This window comes from Gobio gobio (genome assembly GCF_949357685.1).
Source record: "Gobio gobio genome assembly, chromosome: 12".
Classification (NCBI taxonomy): Eukaryota; Metazoa; Chordata; class Actinopteri; order Cypriniformes; family Gobionidae; genus Gobio; species Gobio gobio.
Window position 1 is genome coordinate 7,370,972 of NC_137105.1, and position 24,502 is coordinate 7,395,473.

At 38.7% G+C, this 24,502-nt stretch overlaps 1 protein-coding gene across 2 annotated transcripts; it reads left to right on the forward strand.

The window, feature by feature from the left end:
- The first annotated feature begins 2,632 nt into the window (after nt 1-2,632).
- On the forward strand, nt 2,633-23,486 carry gpatch2 (G patch domain containing 2). Of its 2 annotated transcripts, none has more exons than XM_079832047.1 (10): nt 2,633-2,780; nt 3,877-4,602; nt 7,850-7,914; nt 7,996-8,169; nt 11,971-12,017; nt 12,098-12,153; nt 14,063-14,096; nt 15,418-15,482; nt 15,659-15,747; nt 21,386-23,486. In XM_079832047.1, exons 1-10 carry the CDS (start codon nt 2,731-2,733, stop codon nt 21,553-21,555), a joined length of 1,476 nt encoding a protein of 491 aa, XP_079688173.1. In that variant the 5' UTR covers nt 2,633-2,730; the 3' UTR covers nt 21,556-23,486. The 2 variants fall into 2 exon arrangements, with proteins under 2 accessions (XP_079688173.1, XP_079688174.1); XM_079832048.1 differs by having other exon boundaries at nt 3,877-4,599.
- Nucleotides 23,487-24,502: the final 1,016 nt, after the last annotated feature.

Sequence of the window (24,502 nt, forward strand, 5' to 3'; positions counted from 1 at the left end):
TGAAGCTAAAATATATGATCCTGAATGTGACATTTATTTATTTACTTTAAAAATTCCCCCAGTCATGGAAAACCTGGAAATCACTTGGAATCAGATTTCCAAGCCAGAAAAAATTTATAAATACGTTAATAAATTACATTGATAAGTAATAAAAACATTAATAAAATTAATAGTATTTTAACATTACATATCTTAAATAATTAATATACTTTTGTTTGTGTTATTTTATAGTTTTGATGACTTTACTATTAGGTGTGTCCAGAATTTGAACTGATGATATAAACACGCTGCCAAAAGAAAACACACACACACACACACACACACACACACACACACACACACACACACACACACACACACACACACACACACACACACACACACACACACACACACACACACACACACACACACACACACACTCAAAACAAAGACAGCAGGTTACCCAGGACCAGCTGGAGTCGATGGCTTCTTCTCTACTCCTGAATTCCTGGTCACTTTCCGTTTCATTCTCAGCCTCCTCATCCTCTCTCTGCATGGCAACCGCAGTTATCACAGATCTTCTCAGATCCGCTTTAAATCTTCTTAGAAGTTTTAAAAATGCAAATGTTGCAGAAGAAATCCGCCAAAGTTACAAATACGTAATTGCAGGTGATCTGTTTGATCAGAGAGCAGTTCTGCGTTTCTTCTTGTTTATGAGGGGCAGAGACAGTCTTTCTATATTTACCTGCTACACTAGTGCAAACTGTGTGTTTGTGGTAATGTGAGAGGGTCGAGTTCATGTGAGACCCTCAGGTTCACAGTCCAAATACACACACACAAATTAAAATTAAGCACATAAAATTTAGCACAAAATGAATTTTCAAAGAAAATAAACTGATAAGGACAAAATATAAAATGAAAAAGACGAGCGAAAATAAACTTAAATAAAGGGAACATGGGTTTGTGTGTTTATAAGTTTATTGCTAAAAAACTTAGATCAAATTAGATCAAGTTATGGGAAAGTAAAATAACCAACAGGGTTGCATAGAAAATACTTTCAAATCAGCAAAATGTTAAATATTGTAATTGATATTGAATATTGATCAATTTGTGCGGCCGAGTCTGTAGCCATTTTCAAAAAACACCTAAAGACACATCTCTTCCAGCAGCACCTGACCAATCAAGAATAGCACTTATCATTCTATTCATTTTCTGTCTGTCTAATTTATTTTAAAAAATTAAAAAAAAAAAATTTAAAAAAAAAACTGTCCTGTGTGTTCTGAGCTAGATTAACTGAGACTTGCTACAGCACTTGCATACTGTTGCCCTTGACTGTTCTAGTTGCTTCTTTTGCTCTCATTTGTAAGTCGCTTTGGATAAAAGCGTCTGCTAAATGACTAAATGTAAATGTAAATGTGATCATGTAAATAGCGAAAATAAAGAAAAACAAAAAAAATATGAAGACTTCAGATGCAAAAGCCTCTAAGTCCGTCTGATGTTTTTCTTTAAAATAAGCATTTTTGTCAGGCTGCTATGTATAGGTTTCTTCTGAATGGGCTGAGGCTGGGATTTAGTAGGTTTAAATCTCATTTACGAATTGGCTTTTAGAGGCTTTTGCATTTGAACTCTTCATATGTTTTTTGTGGGGTTTTGTGTGTGTGTCTGTGTGTGTGTGTGTGTGTGTGTGTGTGTGTGTGTGTGTGTGTGTGTGTGTGTGTGTGTGTGTGTGTGTGTGTGTGTGTGTGTGTGTGTGTGTGTGTGTGTGTGTGTGTGTGTGTGTGTGTGTGTGTGTGTGTGTGTGTGTGTGTGTGTGTGTGTGTGTGTGCTATTGGGACAAAATGTCTCCACAAGGAAGCCAGTATCCAAAATCCTTGTCCTTGTAGGGACATTTTTTGGTCACCATGAGGAAAACAGCTTATAAATCAGACTAAATTATGTTTTTTTTGTGAGGTTTAGGGGTATGGTTAGTGTAAGGGGAAATAATATACAGTTTGTACAGTATAAAAATCTTTATGTCTATGGAATGTCCCCATGCAACACCTGTGTGTGTGTGTGTGTGTGTGTGTGTGTGTGTGTGTGTGTGTGTGTGTGTGTGTGTGTGTGTGTGTGTGTGTGTGTGTGTGTGTGTGTGTGTGTGTGTGTGTGTGTGTGTGTGTGTGTGTGTGTGTGTGTGTGTGTGTGTGTGTGTGTGTGTGTGTGTGTGTGTGTTTACAGGGGCAAGTGTTCACGATATGTTTTGAGATTCGGAAGTTTCCAATTTCTTTGATTTTTTTTTATGTACTTGTTTGTTTAAAACTTTTTGAAGATTATTTGTCGTTGATTTGAAAGTTATTCTACTTTCCCATAACGTATCATAATTTATAATTTGATTAAACTTAAACAGAAAATAGTGAAAATATATAATAAAACCTAGTAAAAAAAAAAAAAAAAAAAAAAAAAAAAAAAAATATATATATATATATATATATATATATATATATATATATATAAACTTAATTTATGGAGATAAATAGATGGCTATTGAGCGAGTTTCAAAAGTCGATTTCTGCATTTATTTTACTTATTTATTATCGATTCGTTATTATTTTCGGCTTTTACTTTAGAAACATACGCTCTTTTCGTCGACGGATGCGTGTCTTTTATGTCGTGTGGTCCACTTCCGGTGAGGTGTTGTTGTTGTGGCGCTATGATATGTGAGCGCGGCCTCGATCTTTTCCCGTGAGTTTTTGTGGGTTTTCTGCGGGTTTCATGTTCCGCGCCGCTGAGATCAAGAGCTTCGGTAAAGCGGGAACCGGCTGGTATGTGTTTTACTGCGGCTTTACATGCGTTTCATTCTGTTCAGAGCCGATTATGATGTGTTTGATGTGTGATTATCTGACCTGATCACACTCACAATAAACTGCCGTTGTGTCATGTAGTTTTTTTTGTTGACAATTTACAATACCATTGTTATACCACAGTTCATGATTATGGTCATGGATAATTCATTACCATGGTATTACCGTCTGGTACAATCATTGGACCTTTGTACCAGTACGGCGGTAATGCTGTGGTGTAACGTAACTTTTTAACGGCAGAGCTTGAAATCATCGATTAATTGAATGATTATCGTGATTATGAATCCAGGCCTTATATAAAAAATGTCATCGTATTGTTATCACCATTATATATGGACATTGCCATACAGAAGGTAATACCATGGTATCATCACCACCATCCCTGGACACTTTAGATCCTGAGAGTGACATTTATATATTGATTAAAAAAATTCCCAGTCATTCGAAACCTGGAAATAACAAAGAAAATTGAGTTTTTCAGGCCTGAAAAAAAAAATGAATACAAATAAATGTTAATAAAAATAATGGAAATTCTTAAAATAAATAACAGGCAAATCGTAAAATCTATATAAAAGTTAATACAATAATAGAAAAGCTATAGGAATTAATAAACCATTATGTGCCATGGCAATTAAAAACCATAGATTTTTTTGTGAATATTTCTGCTGTTTAAATTGCTCTGTTCGTACTCTAATAAATCCATTATGAACAAATGTTTTTTTTTTCATTAGGCAATTTTGATTACATCTCCTTTTGATCAGGCACTTTCATGGATGAGCTTGTGCATGACCTGGTGACAATCCCCAAAAATAAAAAAATAAATGTGTAAAAAAAATAGAAAAGATATTGATTTATTACATGTAACAGGCAATTACGACATTAAATATCATGGATTGTTTTGCGACTGCATGCTTTCAGCTCTTAAAATATTTAATTGACTAGAAACCGCTCTCTTAGTGCAATTTCTTTAGGATTATATTTTAAAATCCTGATCTCATTTGTGTTTGTTTTTTCGAATGCTTCACCTAATTCAACCTGCATCACTCATTCTCTTCAGGCACTTTCGGCGGACGATGGACGAGCTGGTCCATGACCTGGTGTCGGCTCTGGAAGAGAGTTCTGAACAAGCCCGTGGAGGGTTTGGAGATGGTGGAGATCACGCCCTGGCCGTCGGTTGCCTGTTGAAACGGCAGGCCCGCAAGCGCCGTGGCCGAAAGCGTCGGTCCGATAACCCTCACCCGCCGTGGGACACCTGCCACCTGAGCGAAGGCTCCGAATCCAGCCTGGAGGAGCAGAAAGACTACCGTGCGTCTACAGCAGCAGGGGGCGCTCACACCCGGGACAACAACAACAGCGACTCCGATGAGCAGCTGGGGGCAAAGCGCCGGACGCCCCTCACCGCTGACTCCGGCAGGGGGAAGAGGCCGCTTTGGCTGGACGACTTGAGCGGAGCGGACGGTTTGGGAACCAGAAGTTTACGGAGGCGTCGGAAAGTCAAGCGCATGGCTGTGGATCCGCCACTAGATGTCGCCACCATGCTGGCTCCGCCACCCAAGGTGCCAACAGTAGGAGGCAGCAGAGGCGTGGGCTTTAGTCCGGAAGCCAAAGGGAGTGACCCGAACAAAAACAGGGTGAAGAAAAGGAAGTTTACGGCACAGCGACTCGCACAGGACGCGGCGGATGAAGGCGTGGTGGTGGAGAGCGAAGAGGCGGGCCATGTGGCCAAAGATAAGATGGAATTTGAGGAACAGAAAGGCTCAGATGAGGACATGAGTGACAGGTGGTTAGTGTTCTTCTCTTCTGTGTAGCCCCTCTTCTTCCTGTTCCTCTGTCCCTCAGAACAAGATCTCGCAAAACGCTAAAAAATCTGCACTTTTCTAGTTCTTAGAGTATATGTTTCTGGTCATGGCCTGCAAAATCTCCTCCATCATCTGGATCAGGACTAGACCTCTAGTTTTGTAGCAGATACCATAAACATCCTTTATTAAATCCACTGAATATAATTACAGCGTATAACATATTCATATGGCCGAAACTCATGAAATCTGAACATGCTCAGGTCATATTTCAACCCAAAACCAATATATAGGTAAGAAAAATATGGATTTCTGTTTATTGCAGAAACATTTTTTGCACCTCGACACCTCAACCCAAATTCTCGCAATTACCATGAAGCACAAAAGTGCATAATGCAAAATAAAACTTGACTTATTTTATTAAAACAAAATGTCATATTATTTAAATTATATATCATAGTCATACTCTACTGCTTTGAAATTGTGCTGATTTTAATTATAATAATAAAATAATTTATTTAAAATAATACATTAAAATGAATAAATGTATTACTCTAATATTTTACACACTAATACACACACATTACGGTAATGAAAATTAGTTAGTTAGTTACATTTTAATGAAAATAATCACAGTGCTAACAATCTTAACGGCCCTAAAAATAGGCTTCATACACTTTACACTTTATTTTAAGGTGACATAGTTACACTGTACTTACTCAAAGAGGCACTGAGTAATATTAATTATCTACATGTACTTATTATAGGGTTAGTTACCTGTAATTATGCTTAATTTACTGTTATTACTATAGTAAGTACATAGGCTGTAATCAACCAAAGAAAATCTTGGTCGACTGAAGTCCTGAAATTTTCGACTAAAAATTACATTAGGGAAGAAAAAAAACGTTAAATTAATTAGCTGCGCAATGTGCGCAGTACTTGGTAGCCTTGTTGTCTGCCTAAATTAATTATAAATAAACTAGTGCTGAGAAAATTAACTCGTTAACGTGGGCGATTAATTTTTTCAGCTTAACGCATTAAAAATATTTAACGCAAATAACAGCGTTCTTTTTTTATATCCATTTTTGCCTCGCGTTACATGATCGCACTCCTATTCATGTAAATGCTTCCAAGCGCGACGAGACACAAGAGAACGCGCTGTATGTCAATGTCCTGTGTGTGTGTGTGTGTGTGTGTGTGTGTGTCTGTGTGTGTCTGTGTGTGTGTGTGTGTGTCAGTGTCCTGTCTGTGTGGCTGCGTCTCATGTCAGCTAATCGAGGGACACTCTGACACACACACACACACACTCGACGCACAGACAGACTTGTGTCAGTCTCCTGCTCACATCGAGTTCTCTTTTGCTCTTGAACAAACAATAACAACAACACAGAGAATTTTGAGTATTCTCATATTAGGAGTCTTAAATTAGTTAAATAAAGTCTTAAATTAACTTAAAGAGTTGTGAGGAAATGAGATGCGCGGGACAGCGCGTCAGATCTGCGTCATGTTCGTCAGCGGCCGTTCTTAAAGTGACAGGAGCACTGATGATGCCTGTCATTAATATTCATCCAAAAACAACGGGAACAGAGAAAATTGTAGCTTTAATGATGATTCATCTATATTTCATTTATTATGTATGCAGTTAAGAAAGGTCTTTGATAACTATTACATTTTGGTATATGTCTAATAGGGAAGGCCACAGGTAAAAATAACATTTATTATAATGGGTTTATGTAAAGATTGTTTTAAGTTCACTTAAATTAAAAGTTGTTTTTTAAAAGCCTAATAAATGTTGAAATTGGGAGCTTTCAGTTATACTGTAATGTGACGTCATTAATGTTTCATAGAGACATCAGTATCAGTGATACTGGCCTTCATTCATAAAAAGATGCCATTACAACACACATTTAAAATATGCTATCTTTAAATTGTTTCTACATTAATTTGGAGAGTACCTGAAATTATTACAATATCAAAATATTAAAAACTTGAAATATTAAAAACTTAAAATATTAAAAATTTGCGATTAATTACAGAAAAAAATGTTTTAATCGATTCCCAGCACTAAAATAAACATAAAAAACTAGTAGGTTATTTGCAGTATATTAAATTGTTTTTGACCTGATTTTTTTGCACTGAAATGAGTTTGACACACAAGTCTGTCGGCTCTGACAGAGTTGCATCACGTGCACCTGCGCAATACCTATGATTTCCGAAAATATAGTAGGCTACTATGTTGTCAACTAGTGATATCATCACCACAAGAACTTGTGAGGAATATGCAACATAATTTAGACAAATGTTTTTGTCATATGTATTATAATAACTGACAGACACTATCATTTCAGCCGCTCTGTGCAGCTCGAACATAGGATCAGCTCAGCTTCGCGGCTGAGACACGAATAGACCATTAACTTAAAGCTTTTACTCTTAAACACAAAAGGCACGTCCACTTTAATAAAAAAAGGAATATTTATTAAACAAACCAGATCAAGAGCAGAAACTAAATAAAGTGCATATCTGAAAAATAAAGCATAGGCTCAAAACTAATACAAACAGTGGGCATCGCGCATTATGCGCCAAATGAAAAAAAAACATTGAAATATGGCAAATCTGATATGTTCATATAGCCTACTCAAAACAGATGGGGCAACCTAACGCAGACAAGTTAGCTTACCGTTTTTAGGTGTTATGACATGTTTGTTGTCGAGCTGTGATATGCAAAATTTGCATTCGACTTTTTTCCCCATTTTCTATTTTAAAAAAATGCTGCCACACTGCCGATGTCTTTGTTGACATGGTAGAAGAGGACTGACTAGGAAAACGCTCTCACAATTAAATCAATAATATCAAAGTAGCCTACTTCAATCTGTCTCTCTTCTTCAGTGGGTTGGGCTAATCCAAAATAAGTGAAAACAAGGGGGGTGTTCTGAAGACAGACTGTTCCCTGTGAAACAGGGGTGCTCTGAAAACACCCCCATTAGCAATTAGTGCTTTCCACCTGATGAAATGAACGCGGCAAAAAATCGACCAATCAGAATTTTGGTTGAGCCAGAGCATATCGGCTAATAATCGACTAATCGACTGGGAGATTACAGCCCTAGTAGCTACATCACCTTCGAATAAAGTGTTACCTTTTCTTTTGCTTTTGTGACCTTGGACATATTTTTGTGAGATTGACCCTTTTACTTCACACAAATGGCTTAAAACGTCCTGTGATGTGTGTGATTGCAGCGAGACGAGCAGCGTGAGTAACAGCAGTGATGGGGGTCTGTACACGAACGACGAGGGAAGGCAAGGTGTGTGTATTCATATGTTACACAATCTCTATATATCATGCATTTTCAGCACGTGTTTTAGCTTTGCGTGTCGTGTTTCAGGTGACGATGAGCAGAGCGATTGGTTCTATGAGGGCGAGCCGGGCGGAGCTTGTGGAATTGCGGGCGTGATTCCGTGGTGGGAGAGAGATTCCAACGAACTTGACCTCAATGACCCCATGTTCAACAGCATCCTGACCGGAGCATTCCCGTTAATGTCACAGGGAACTCAAAGAGGTGTGTGTGTTCAAATGCTCGTACATGCACACAACCAGGGCTTGACATTAACTAACCCGCGTGTGTGTTTCAACAGTGGTGTGTAACGCAGTCACTCCAACTAGCCACTTTGGCGGGGTGGATTTTATAATGTGTGCATTTTTCAGTCTTTTAAAAAGGCATTGGAAATAATAAACTAAGTGCAATGTAGTGTTGTCGAAAATATAGATTTTTCGGTACATATCAATACTGAAATATCTGAAATGCTTGCAACGCTCATTTTCCACAGAATACGCGATACCAGCTGCTCTTTATCGTTCTCTCATGATCTCTTTGACAGTGAGTTGACACTAGGGCTGGGACGGTATGGATTTTTTCTTACCGCGGTTGAAAAGCAAAAAAAATTCCCGTGGTTCAGCGGTAAACCGCTTTAAAAGGCTCCCGCTCAACTTTCGCACAGCCGCACACACCAGCGCAGGCAATTGAACATAATAAGGAACATGTTTATTTTACATTTATCTTTTCACGTTTAGAACAGGAACAATTAGAACAGAAATGGAATGATATCTGGAGAAAAAAAGTGCTGGCAAAACAAAATATAGACTAGTCTATGGTTTACATCCCAGCCTTCATATTTTTTGCTGAGAGAGCAGATCAGATCACGACTGAGAGATCTGAAGATGGAACAGCAGAAACAAAGACAAACAAACACATTTTTATTTATCGGTATTGATCAGTAATATATATTTATTTGTTTATTTATTTCCCATATTTTTACTTTCAGATTACAGTCGTCGTCATCAAACAATCACTTTAACTATAACGACTTTCGCGCACACCCGCCCATATAATATAATATATTATTTATATTTATAGTATTTATATTACATAAATAATTTTTACATATTATATTATTATATTATATTAGGCCTATTTTTACATATTTATATTAATTTATATATAGGCCTATATGCCTATCTCGTGTGCGCTTTTGTCTCAGTGGTGCTATTTAATTTAACAAAGCGTCACTGCTCACACTACCGTGATTGTATATTACTTATTATTTATATTACATATTTTTACATATTCATATTAATTTATATATCTCGTGTGCGCTTTTGTCTCAGTGGTTCAAATATTTAACGAAGGCTATTTAATTTAACAAAGTGTCGCACACTACTGTGCTTGTAAGCCTGCCAGAGGGATATCTTTTTCGATAGCCTTTTAATGAAATTGGAATTTCAGAATCACATAGCCAACTTATATTTAATTGCCTACAATAGATTATTTATTGATTATATTGAATGAAATTTCGCAGGCCCAGCTTATTTGTAGTCAATCTTTCCCAAACAGAGTTGGAAGAGAGTTAAAACTTACCAGTACTAAGGAGTGCTGAGTCAGGTCCAGCTCAGTTTGTTCTTTCTGAAGCCATGGTTGTTGTTTTTTTGCCAGCTATGGGAGAAAGCGAACACCAGCGTTCGACACAAACCCATGGCCCGGGCGGTGCATTCTTTTTCGGCTTTCATGACTTCTATCTCCCTACCCGCTATTGTCGGCCGCGCAACCACGTGAGAGAATTGTGTTAAGCACGTGCAATTAAAAACTGAGGTCCTGCTTATGCGCCTGTATTTTATGCTTTAGTAAAACTAAATTCAAATTATAGGCTACAAGACATTACATAGGTACAAATGGAATGTTATAATGGAACATTGCGCTCCCCAACTCACAAAAGGTCGGATTTGCTCCATCTTTTGATTAAGTTTTGTTTAGAAAAGCTTGAATCCATATAAGACACGCATGTCATTAGACACAATCCATGTCATTAGAATCAATGAATCCATGGAATTAGTCACAACGTGCACACATGTGCAGGCCAATGTTTTTTTTTTTTGCGGTGATGGCGGTGACGATCTCAGACCTGCGGTAGGCGTCACGTGACCGCAGTATTGCGGTAATGCTGTAACCGTCCCAGCCCTAGTTGACACACAAACCCGCCTCCCCTCACTCACTCGTTTCATATTTTTGGTGTTACAGGGCTTGAATTTCGGCGTGGGATTGAGCGTTTTACGCATACTTTTACTCATTCCTGCAGATTTTGTGCTCACACCCAAAGTGTGCACACATAAAGTTGCCTCTCAGTACTAAATGGAGTTGTTTTTTGCTGCTTATTGCTCTTAAACAGTCAAATACACACAAAATAATGTCAGAATGCCGGTCTTGGTGAGTATTCACATAAACACAGTCAGTTATGTTTTAAGTGAAGGTGAACAGTTGAGAAAGAAAACATATGTTTAACAGTAGGGCTGCGCAATATATCGAAATATCGCAAATGTACATATCGCAAGGGCACGCAATATCTGAATGATTTTAATAAGCTACTTCAACATTGTGAAAAGTGTACGTTTTAGGTTGATGCATATAGCAGAGAATAGACTGGGCACACGACTGTTACTTATGTGACTTGCTTGACGTTAAAAAGAGTTATTAAACGCAATAACTTGCGGAAAAACAACTCCTTGCAGTCTCGTGCTGTCTGCTGTCTGACACACACACCGAAACGTGCGCACAAGCCTTTCTTTTTTTCGTGTCTTGTTACAAAATGGCTGTCTTGATGAGTATTCATGTAAACACAGTCGGTTATGCTTTAAGTGAAAGATATCAGTTCTAGAAAGAAATAGATTTTACACATTTAAAGCAATATCGTATCGCATATCGAATATCAGATTATTTAACAAGGATATCGCATATTGCATTTTTCTTCAATATCGCACAGCCCTATTCTGCGTCAGGTCTTAAAGTGACAGCAGCCTAATACACCTGATGCCAAATTATGAGATATCCATATGGCAGTTTTTCCCATGGTATTGAGGTCAAAAGTGTGGCTTGTAACTTTGGAAAACCACTAGCCACAGTGGCTGGTGAGCAAAACCGTTAAAGTCAAGCCCTGCACACAACATTTAGCACAATACAGCACAAGTTGTAGTTCACATGTTTGTCCACTTGAGGACAGTGCTGTACAATTAATTATGGAGAGCAGTAACGTCTGATAGAAGCAAAGACCATGGCTGTGTCCGAAAACCTAGGCAGCTGACTCGTTGCCTGGCTGCCTTATCAGACAATGACTCTGCAGGCAGCGTTTGTGCATGAAGGCACTTCACAAAACTGATTTGGGACAGACTTCTAAGGCAGTGTAACCGTTTAATGATCTACAGCAAAATAGAGAGAGCTTTGGTGAGAACTAAACAAATATTTAATTACTACATTAGTAATTTCTCGCTAGAAATGACATCAGAAGTGGAAAATGTTGGTAAACGACATACATTTACACTCAAACTGACCAGCAAATACAACTTTCGGACGCCATCTTTTTTCCCCCAGCTCAACTGTCACAGAAGGGAAAGCACAGGATTTGTGGGATATCAAAGGCAGCGAAGGATACATATTTGCTGCCTTCAAAAATCAATCAGATGAAGGTATCTCAGGAGACAGGAAGTGAAGCTAACATTAGATTCGGACGTGCCTTGATGCCTTCCTACCTTGAAATGTGTCCTCCGAAGGCAGCATTTTCCAGGTTTCGGACGCAGCCCGTATATAATCGGCCTTTATACATCTAAGACAGAACCCGCAGTGCAGTAGCCTTGCATACTAAACCAAACAAAATGCACAGTTATAAAATTTATGAATGTGGTGTCTGGTAGCAGTGTATGTTCTAAGGAGGTCTATTATACCAGGAGAAACTATTTATTCCTAGTTATCTCAAAGGAGATTTGATCACATACACTTATTGTTAGGTCAATTTTTTAACAAAGGCTTGTTTTTCAGGGTTTCAAGCACGGCTCGCACGGCAGGCCTGTCTTCAGCAGTCACAGGTATGTGCGCTTGTCATATGAACTCACAATTTGATATTTATGTATGTATATGTGATATTTTTCATTCTCTTTCCTGACAGGGAAGCTCTCAAGGAATGCCTGATAGATTACCCAGATTATCCCAGGATCCTCAGAAGTAAGTCCTGATGCTCAACATAGGGATTGGCTGTATGACATCCGGTAGAAATGTAAACCAGTGATGACTTGTTTACACCTGGTTTTACGATGTGTTTTCCTCGATCGGATCACAAGTGGACAACGCTAAATACAGGTGTAAACGAGGTCTAAAATGTTTTGAATGTCCACTTTCGACCACTTCCAGAGGTAGTCGAAAATGCATTCGAACAGCCGCAAGAGACACCTACTGGGTAGCGCTCTAGCCAGACGGGGTTTAAACTTTGTCGGCTGAAGACACGAGTTTGGTTTGATAGCACAATGTTCTCTCACCATTCCTGATTTCTAACACACACTCACAGCGTTCGGCTGGTCTTGTGTAAACGGGAATGTGTCTCCCTCGTCTACTTGTGATCCGATCGACCAAAACGTATCTTAATACCAGGTGTAATGCCTGCTACAGACTGTGCGAATTCGACAATCCTATAAGATCATTAGTACAAATCACACTGTAAGGCACGGATCTAATGAACTTTGGGTACGACATGTATGTAGACTGATGATGACACCTATTGAATCGTAGGCTAAGGCGCAAATTAGTATAGAAAAATAAAACGTCAAATAGCAATAAACAAATAGAGTAAGATGAATCGCACTTTTGGCAATTGTGGGTTTTATGTGCGGTGAAGAAAGAGGAGAATATGGACGTGGTCATGGCTAAGGAAAAGAGGCCAACTTGGCAATCCAAGCTTGAGGTAAGTAGTTTCAAGTTTTAGCGCCATGGCGATTTGATCAATACGCCATTTCATGTTGCATTTTTATTGGCAAGTCAGTAGATGTAGGTCATGGCAGCAAACAGAAAATTACCACCGGCTATATTTGGTCGCAAGACCGTGACAACCATAGATATACATAATAATGGCTAGATGTCTCGTCCGCGCTGCTGGCCAATGGAGGTCTACGTCCGCACCTGGCGGCCATCTTGTCACAGTCAGCTCGCTCACTGGTAACATTATGTTTTAATGGTGCGTGTACTTTTTAAATAACTGTAACTTGCTAAATTTTCTACCGATTTTCAAACTGTTTGGTTTGTTATAAATGCCAGAGATGTAGTTATGACACTGCATACTTATACTCATAATTTGTTCAAACATCCAGAATTATAGCCACGTTAATAACGAAACCAAACCATTTGTAAATCCGTCAAGATTTCAGCGAGATAAGAGTATTTGTGTCCGTGCAGATCACTCACCTTACATCAGGTACCACAGAGCCCGCCAGAAAGCTTGCCTGTGACAAGATGGCCGCCGGTGATGACGTTAGAGACTCCGCTGTAAGACATCTAGCCTTTATTATGTATATCTATGGTGACAACTGCCATCTTTGAACCTCTCTCACTGTATGACGGAGGATCACCGTTTATGAGCCACGATCACAGAAATTGCAGCGATTGGTCATCTTTCGTCTGGCACAGCCCAAAATTAATTAATTAATTAGCTTTTTATAAATGTAATATTTAATTAAAAGTATTGAACTCAAATAAATTTAATTTAATGGTTATTTTAAACTGCTTTTACAAAGTAAAAATGACTTTGTATTGTGATATACAGTACTGTTTAAAAGTTTTAGATCGGTAAGATTTTTAAATGTTTTAAAAGAAGTCTCTTCTGCTCTTAAGGCTGCATTAATTTGATCCAAAAATACAGCAAAAACAGTAATATTGTGAAATATTTTTAGAATTTTAACTGTTTTCTGTTTGAGTATATTTTTAAATATAATTTATTCCTGTGATGTTAAAGCTAAATGTTCAGCATCATTACTCCAGTCTTCAGTATCACATGATAGTGTATATACGGTAGTGTATATATTATATAAATGTACTCATACTGTGATATAATACTTTGGCCATATTTGTTTGTCGTCCTCTGCAGCTCGTGGTTCAGCTCCGGGGCCAGAAGAGACCAAGTAAGATCTACTCCCTATGTTCAGATATTTCTCTTTCTTCAGGTTAATATATATGCTTCTTTTTTTTTTTTTTTACTGTATGCTGAGTTCATGAGTGTAATAAACTCCTCATGTATGAGGGATGTATGTTGGATGTGTGAAGTTTTAACATATGCAGGGTTTTTCCTGGGTCAAAACTGGTCTTCGGTGGTGGCTGACAGACATGGTCATCCATACACACACACACACACGCACACGCACGCACGCACGCACGCACAGTAAAAAAGTTCCCTACCCACGTGATCTGCAAGTGCAATACTGACAAAACATTTTAAATAAATTCAAAGAAAATTTGTAATTTTTGCTTATCTTATTTTGATACCTTGATGTTTGTTTTTGTTCCTCATTTTTACACTATTTACTGATAGTTGTTTTGGTATATAATCATATCAATATTAAAAAGTAGTATTAAAAAATGAACAAATAGCCTAATTTTCTGCTATATACAATTTCATAAAATTATCAGCTAGCTAACCACAACTTTGTTCTGGGTTCACTCCAGTCTAAACTAAATGATTTTAGGCTATTTATTTTACTACACATTGTCCAAATAAATAAGCTGAAAGACTGTGGATGATTAAAGCTAATTCTTACTATCCACTCTTGCTAAAGTGGGTAAGCACACTTGTGTTCTCATTTCAAGTGTTCTGAGTAAATGATTAAACTGATTCATGAGTTCAGTGTTGGACTGATCCGTTCTAACCAGTCGTTAAAATGATTCGGTTCAAAGGAGTCATAATGTGGCGAATCGGACATTGGCTGACGCGCTGTGTGTGAATCCCTTCTGTTAGAACATCGCGAAAGATTTGTCAACACACAGAAAACACTTCATAACCGGATAGGATTTGTTTCACGTTTATTGAAAGTATGCTTTATGTCAGCTGGTCAGAGAATCAGTCAATGTTTTTTGAGCGCATTTCACACCCAGCGGTAATTAAAGGAAAACATCGTCTGATAGCGCCACGTGCAACATGGATTCGGTCTTCCGACCTTTTGATTTTGATTAACGTAATATGTGAAATATTAGAAAGCTAAGAATGCCTATTTTGAAGACAGAGAGCGTGCGAGCGGGGGAGGAGCTCTCTGGTCGTTCTCTCTGACACTCAGTTAACGCAAGGGCAGCGGTCATCTATTCTACATCACTCCTAAATCACAATAACTCATCAAATAAGGCTTTGGCGGGACAAAAATTTGTTTTGGCGGCCGCCAAAAAATTTTCAATGTAGGAAAAACCCTGCATATGACTAACATTTGTTCAACATGTGACTTTGTGTATGTTCAGTTGATTTGGGATTCTCGCAGCGACAGAAGCCACAGGAAAAGCTGCTCTTTAAAAACTGCCAGCAGGTAATAATACATATAATATATAATAATATGTTTTACTGAAGTCCATTTACAAGGCTGAAGCTAAAAATTGTCTAAACCATGACAAACAAACCATCTTAAACTCTCTCTCTCTCTCTCTCTCTCTCTCTCTCTCTCTCTCTCTCTCTCTCTCTCTCTCTCTCTCTCTCTCTCTGTAGACAGACAAGTGGCCATCTTGGCTCTTTGTGTACTGGAGATATAAAGAGACGACGGAAAGCTGCACCTGTCGGAGCCCCGTCAGCCTCAGGTAACACACACACACACACACACACTCATCGCATTTAAACCATTGTGGGATCATCTGAAATGCTTCTACATGCTGAATACTATATGTAAATGTTGTCTTTTTAACACAAACGGTTCGTGGAAACATGCAACCCATGTGTCCAGTTAATTCCCAGCAAGCATCATCACTAAGAGTCGGAGGCTTTTCACCCTGGTGATAGTAAACTCAGTGCTGGTTATGTGACGGGATTGGCTGCTGAGGAGGCAGATCAGTGCTGATCTCATTTCCTCATTAAATTCCATCATTTCCTGCTCTGATCTGTGACGCAAAGCACATGCCTGCGTCTCCTGGGGGTCAGAGGTCACAGAGCTGAGATTACGCATTTCTCAGAAACTCTTTAGAGTTAATGAGGAGCAGGAAACTTGACATGGAACACCGGGATTATTTCACTGCAACCCTGTCCAGGAACACTGATTTACATGCTAATACTTTACATTAGGGTTCAGTTCGTCAAGGTTTAGGGAAAGAGCATTAATATGTTAATTTATATTTGTTCATAACATATAAACTAATGTCAATTTACACAAACTATTTTATATTTATTTAAAATAGATATTTTAAAAATGCATTAAAGGTGCACGTTGTAAATTTTAGCGGCATCTAGCGGTGAGATTCCGAATTGCAACCGCCCACGGCTCACCCCTCCCTTTCGAAGCACTCGTACCAAGGCAGTGCTAGAGCTAGATCGGAGCCAGAGCCTAGTTTCAAATTGGTTCTTTGTGTTTCCACACCCAAAGCCCCAGCTCCGAGCCAGGAAAAGTGGTTCTTAAGTAGCACCAAAACATTGCTGGGCTAGAAGTAAGAATCGATTTCGTCAGGCGCTGGGGGCGGGGTCAACAAGACCAACACAAACTTGAGATCCGCCATTTTTAAATAGCAGCTAATGGAGCTAACAGCTGCTGCTCGTTTGTAATCTCCGTCTATACAAATTACGGCGAACTGCATGAATGCGTTGGATTCGTTGTGTTTTGATGTCGATGTAGGATCGTAAAGCCATGTCAATCAATAGTAACGTAACGTTTGTCATTGTTGATGGAAGGCTTGTTCGCATCGGTGCTGTGCAGACCGATCGCCGTATGACAACGAGTCCAGCGAGAGCATACGACTCCTTATGCTTTTGATTCACTCATGCTTTTTTTTTATATCATACGTGGATCGGTCTGCGCAGCGCCGATGCATCTCGAACAAGCCTGGTGTATTTGTGTTTCCCGCTGCCTCGCTAGTGTTGCTGAGAAAGATGAGACGTATACAGTGACGTAAGACCTGGCTCTGTTGTGGCTCTCAGCAGGTGGAAAAGCAAACGGTTCTTAGAAGGCTCCTCAGTCGAACCAACTATGAACTGGGACTAGCACTGGCTCTGAACTAGCACCCGGTTCATTCTGGTGGAAAAGGGGAATTTGAGAGCTGATTCGGAGCCAGAGCCTAGTTTCAAATCGGTTCTTTGTCTTTCGACACCCAAAGCACCAGCTCTGAACCAGGAAAAGTGATTCTTAAGTAGCACCAAAACATTGCTGGTCTAGAAATAAGAACCGCTTGCGTCAGGGGCTGGAGGTGGGGTTACCGTGACCCAACAAGACGAACACAAATTTGTGACCGCCATTTTTGAAATAGCAGCTAATCGAGCTAATAGCTTCTCGCTTGTAATCGCGTCTATACAAATTATTGTAAGCTGCATGAATGCGTTGGATTCGCTGTGTTTTGATGGCAATGTAGGTCCGCAAAGCCATGCGCAGTGCGTGCGTGCGTGTGTGTGGCAGCGTGTAGGCCAGGGTTATTCAAATTTTGCCCTGGAGGGCCAATGCGCTGCAGAGTTTAGCTCCAACCCTGATCAAACACACCTGAACATGCTAATCAATGTCTTCAGGTTCATTAGAAAATCACAGGTAGGTGAGTTTGATCAGGGTTGGAGCTAAACTCTGCAGCGCATTGGCCCTCCTGGGCAAGATTTGAATAACCCTGGTGTAGGCTATAAGAACGGCAATTAACTTACCTGTATAAACTGTGTAAAACATGCAGTTACTATAGTGATTCTGGGCATCTATAAGCAAAGATAACTGCTCCTGCATCTCTGTGTGTGCCTGCAAACAGAGGTGTCAAAAGTATTCGCATTCATTACTCAGGTAGAAGTATAGATACTGGGGTTTAAAAAGACTTCTGTAGAAGTTGAAGTATCAACTCAAGCTTTTTACTCAAGTAAAAGTGTAAAAGTAACTGGTTTCAAAACTACTTAAAGTATAAAAGTAAAAGTAATGTAAGGGGAAAAAATGCCATTAAAGGGGTAGTTCACCCAAAAATGAAAATTCTGTCATAATTTACTCAAATTGTTCCAAACCTGTATGAGTTTCTTTGTTCTGAAGATTGAAGAATTTTTGTAACCAAGTAGATTATATGCAACCATTGACTGCCATAGCATTTTCCCCCTACTATGGCAGTCAATGGTTGCTCTATCTGCTTGGTTACAAACATTCTTCAAAATATCTTCAGAACAAAAACTCATACAGGTTTGGAACAACTTGAGGGTGAGTAAATGATGACAGAATTTACATTTTTGGGTGAAGTATCCCTTTAAGGACAAAAGATTAGGTTAGAAGGTAGCTGCCACAGTGCATACCCCACCTCCTCAAAAAAACATTTTTCTGAAGGCCATAATGACTATAATGTTATATTAAAAAGTTAATGTTGAACATATTTAGATGCACTTGGCTACGCGTTTCAGCCGCATATATTCCCATTGAAATTGAACGCATTTTAGGACAATGCAAATACATTAAAGAACCATATTGTGTACTACTGAGCATTAACGTGTTTCATGGAGTGGAAGATTTGATGACTAGTTGCCTATAAATATTGTAAAGGTGCAAAAAGTCAAAATTCAGAGGCATTTTTTGAATGTGTGATCAGTGTGGCCAGATTGGGTCAACAATTTCCAGCCCAAAAACCTCACCAAATGTACATTTATATATTTTTTTTAAAAATGGTTATTGATAACATGCCTGGTTATTGATAACAAGTTTGCACCTCTTACAATACTTATAACAACTAGTCACTCCAAGGAAAAAACCCAAAACTTTAACTGCCAAAATAATGTGATATTATTTTATTGCCATACCAATCAATGTTGATAAGTAAGTTACCATTTTATCTCCTTAAAGCATAACATTGATAATTAAAAAAAAAAAATAATTCCCAGTAAAACGGTTCAAATATGACTATATGTCAGGTAGAAACTGTCAAAACAGCAATCCCTTAGAAAAACACAAGATTTTCAATGTCAACAGTAAGAAGCCAATTTATGTGCAAAAAGTGCCCAATATAGAGATTGGAAAAAGCTATGTATTTAACAGGCATTTCACACGTTAATGCACACAACAATGTCAAAATGCGTAATTCATTTATACTGTACAATAATCCGTCAACAAATAAATAACAACAATGCGCTTACCCTTGTGTTGCACTTTGCTTTGTGCTTCATCATGGTTTCACCGGTATCTATGGTTTCTCCACGGGGTTTGAAGCTTTTCGATGACGTTCGCGTCGGGTAATCACGTCACTTCAAAACGTTCCCATGGCAATAGGCGGGAATGGCGGCTCTTGTGTGAAGTAAACGAAAAATTTTCAACTTTCTGCTAATATATATATGACTTTTTTTGCAACGAAAATGCGGGGATTATGAAATCATGATAGCCCCGCATATTTTGCACGCAGAAATAGGCAATTTATGCGGCGAAAGTGCGGCGTATTTGAAAAAATGCGGCCCCCGCATGTATATGCAGACTTTGGCTGATTATGCGTTAAATCACGCGATCGCATAATCGCGTTTTTCTGGAGGGACTGGTATTTATGCCACTGGCATAGCGATCACTGGAATATACAGCTATGAGTTATCGCGCTAAAAACCCGGCTAAAGTCATGAATGAGGCTGAGCACGTCTACCTGCTGATCGCTGATTGGCTGAAAGTGCGTGCTCGTCGGCGAGAACCCGCCCTATCTGGCAACATGGTGTGTGATTTGTGCAGGTGCAGGCGTGATTGATCGCCTTCAACCCAATAGGGTGTCGGAATGGTTTGTGTTTATCCTTCTCATCCAACCACAATCAAATTCACTCTGTCCGGATGGCGCGATTTATCTGGATAGTTGTTTTTTTTTATGACAAGCCGGAATGAAAACATGCCGAAATGGAATAGGAGTAACGAGGCTATTTTTAAAATGTAAGGAGTAGAAAGTACAGATAATTGCTTGAAAATGTAAGGAGTAGAAGTAAAAAGTAGGCTGAAAAATAATTACTCCTGTAAAGTATAGATACTCAAAATTTCTACTTAAGTAAGGTAACGAAGTATTTGTACTTCGTTACTTGACACCTCTGCCTGCAAATTGCACTTGATGTGACTGACGGGGCGGAGTCACGTGACTAAAACCGAAATAACCGACATGGGATTAATACATCGGTTAGAGGTTCTGAATTTCGGTTTCGATTATTTTTCGATTAATCATACAGCCCTACTTTGATGTTATACGGCAATCGGTCTGCGCAGCGCCGATGCATCTCGAACAAGCCTGGTGTGTTTGTGTTTCCCGCTGCCTCGCTAGCGTTGCTGAGAAAGATGAGACGTATACAGTGACATAAGACCTGGCTCTCTAGCTTGTGGAAAGGCAAACCGGTTCTTAGAAGGCTCGTCAGTCGAACCAACTCCGAACCGGCTCTACTAGCACCCGGTTCATGCTGGTGGAAAAAGGGGTAATAGAGAAGCTATGGGGCCCGACACAGGACAAAGCTGTCGTCGTCTGAGACCTCAGAGAGTGACTAGCGCTCTGCAGAGCAGTTTGTCCGTTAAGGGCTACTGTAGAAACATGGCGGCACAAAATGGCGACTTCACTGTAAGGGGAGATAGAAATGGCTCATTCTAAGGTTATAAAAACATAACGGTACATTATGTAAGGTCTTTATACACCACTGAAAAAAACATAGTTATGTATATTATATTGCACTTCTGTCAATAGATCCTCAAAAATACTACACACTGCACCTTTAATGTAAAAATGAACATTAATGAAAGATTTATAAATACTGTTTTGTTCGTTGTTAGTTAATGTTAACTTTTGCTTAATTTACATTTAACATCAACATGAAAATCAGATTTAACTTCTGGTTGTGAGAAAAATGAATTGTATAAAAAGTCAAAAGTAAAACTTCCAGATGCCTTACAGGAAAGGTGTAATTGTGCTTCACTTTCATGAAAAATCTATCATATAATAGAATATTTAAATTTAATATAATTTATATCATAACACAATTTTATATTATATTATAATTTTATGTAATTTTCCCTTTGATTTTGGGGTGAAATGTGACCTGGACATGTTTGTGGGATTCACCTATTCATATAACCTTTAACCTCAAATATGAATTCTCATGTTATGTTACCCTTATGCACATTTTTATATATTTTGTGTGTTTTTGAATGCGTTTCAAGGCTTGATGCAGATCAGGGTTCATTTAAAGTTCTGTCTTGTGGACTCTTTCCACCCATCAAGTGCATTACAAGAATCAATGAGCTTTACTGCTTAATGCAGATTATCCCTTTCTCTCTGTCTCTCTCAGGCGTGGTGGGCGAGAGCGCTGCTCCTCTCCCGGAGTCAAACGTGGGGAACCGTATGCTGCAGAGTATGGGCTGGACCCCGGGGTCGGGCCTGGGCCCCGATGGCAGAGGCATCACTGAGCCGATTCGTGCATCTCAGAGGCCGAAGGGAGCCGGACTGGGCTTCAACTGAGCTCGAGCCGAGAACAGAGAGAGCAACTCACGCAGAGACGGCGACCCGGGCCCGCAGGTCGTCATTCTCTCCGTTAACCTCAGCGTTAACAGCAGTCAGCCAGCAGAAGGCAGCACTGAGGCGATAGACCAGTAGATGATGGGCAGAATGAAACGAAATAGGACACCTGCACTGGCCCAGACCAGGATGGACTCTAGAGCTGCCTCACTGCCGCCACACACACACACACACACACACACACACACACACACCTACTCGTCAACAGCGTAATTTCAATTAACTCATCAAAACATGATGTACCAAAAAGTCAAACAGTCAAGAATTTGCCATCTGACCTAATAGGAAAATCATAGGAAACATATAAATAAGAAATTATATTTTGCATTAATAAATGAAGCCTGTTTTCTGGACCATTAAGATTTTGTGCTATTTTCATGTTAATTAAGCACATTTCTAAATGAGAATTTACTATATTCAGTACAACTGTGACATTGTTTTGCAATACTGTAATGAGAATTTATTAAATGTGCTTAATTGTCATAAAAAAAGGTCTGAATGAAGAAGGAAAAAGGCTTCATTTTCTTTATGCAAATTATAATTTATTATTTGTTTTGATTTGATGTCAAGTATTTTGAGGTTCATTACAATCCAATCGCCAAACCTCAGCTCTCGGTGAATACCAGTGGAAATTGGCAAAATATTTTATTTGTTTATTTTCTTTCTTTTTTTTTCAAAAATAATTTTAAAATATTAATCAAGACCTGTTTTAGCAGATAAGATCAGTCCAAATTATCGTCCGTCTCCAGTATTAATTTAATATTTTTTTTATCCGATGTCTCTCCTTATATCATTTGTTTTTTAGTCCGTTTTTTTAGTCCATTTAATTTATAATGATTTTTTGTGCAAATATCATGCACTAATAATGAATGTCAATACCTCAGCCAATCACGCGCTCATGAAATCAGTTCTGCATGTATGAAATGCAGAAAAGAGTCCGACTGAAGCAGGCGACTGCTGCTCTTTTACATGACTGAACACAGTCAGTGTTTTAATGGTGGTAAAATACGAGGGTTTGGGGTCCATTCTGATTATTTCCATTGTGTATCATTTGGAATTCTGTGAAATGCACGTATTTCTCAGCAGAGTTTGAGTAATGAATAAGATTAATCGACTGAATTGGCTTAGTTTCGACGGAATGAACTATTCAAGGATGTGACACACTTACTACTGACGACTGTCATTTCTGATTGTCACGAGGTGAAGATTGCGCCATTGTTGGGTAAACACTTCAATGCCTCTTAGGAACAATCCCAGATGATTGGAGATGCTATTATCTCGGCAAAACGGTCGCTGAGACAGGAAGAGTCTTTGGGCCGAATGTGACATCACTTCCTCTCTGGTGTTTGAGCAGGGCTGTACCGCCCTGAAGGAAGATAAGTGTTTTGTGTTTATTGTTTTTGGGAACATGTTGTGTTTTTAACCATGTTTGCACTCAGAATGAACAGTTGTCAAGTCGTTGATGATGTGAATGAGGAACATGTCAGGTTTGTCTCTTCCCGTGATCTGTACAACATGCCAAACTACCAAACATGCTACATTTGGTCTTTTTGTCATTTTTTGCCAATTTGAGTTTTGGGAACAGGGGTGATGTCTTGATGTGTGTGTTCTGAAGTCAAAGTGATGTATGTTCATCATATACTGTGGATCAGTATTAAAGCGTTCTCTGCGCAAGGTTGAATCTTTGAATCTCTCCCATGACCCTCCATGTTTTTCTATACGTTCCTCTCAGGATTCTGAAATTTAAATTTACATTTGTAAAGTTTTAAATGTTTAGTTTTACAAATTTAATTTAATATGCTTGCTTTGCAACATTTAAATTGTTAGTTCCCTCCAAACAATTCTGTCATCGTTTTAATAAAGAGCAGCTTGGACATTCTGTTAAACTTCTCCTTTGTTGTTCCAATGGAAGAAAGAAATCCTACGTGTTTACAAGACTATGAGGTGAGTAAATGAACAACTTTATTTAAAGAACTCCATTATCATGTAGATTGTCTTGTGTATGTCTAGGGATGTGTTTAACGGTAGTTATTTCATATTCTGTGTGTGTGTTTATTGTGACGACAGTCAGTGGGCAGATCAATACTAATATACTCTCATCAGTACAGCTGATCTCTAGAGTAATTATATCTCTGCAATCTAGCAGAAAATTATACAATGGGCTTGATGTCTCTCTTTCCTGCTCAGCAGCTGATATGTTGGAAGATTTATTCAAAGCATCGGTGTGAACACAATAGAATCATGATTAGCTCTGCCTCTGAAGTAGAATGAGGTCAATGCTACAATAAATAAATAGAATGAAATAATTTACTATAAAATTGTTCAAATTAAGTATCTGGGTGTCACAAATGTAAGGAATGTAATTTGTTCATCTCTTTTTTTACCTGTTAACTGGGCACACTTTTTATTGCATTTTAGTATGATCATCATTAATTAGGTATCATTCAAAACAAAAGTGTATGTTTACACGACAACGATGTACTAAAAACAGATGACAACATTGTCAAAACGATCCCATTCACACGAATCTGCGCAAATGACTAAAAAGGCTGTATTATATCGATTATATCAAGCGGCAACCTCCCCCAGTTTCTCTTGAAGCCAATACGGAAGTGACTTAAACTGCAATTCATCGACTGGCCACTAGAGACACATGTGAAAATTCCCAACTTTACAGCAGAATAAAACATGTTCACAGCCTGGTACAAAATGTGGTTTTGGTCTATATATCTAATTTTGCCCTTCATGACAACTGTGAGGGGGGTGAATTTTTTCATAACTCATTCGTTTACATTATATAAAGCCTTACATTTCTGCATAATTAAGGGCGTGGCCACTTTGAGTGACAGGTGGATTGTTGTTTGTCTGTTAGTCATCGTGTCACATTAGC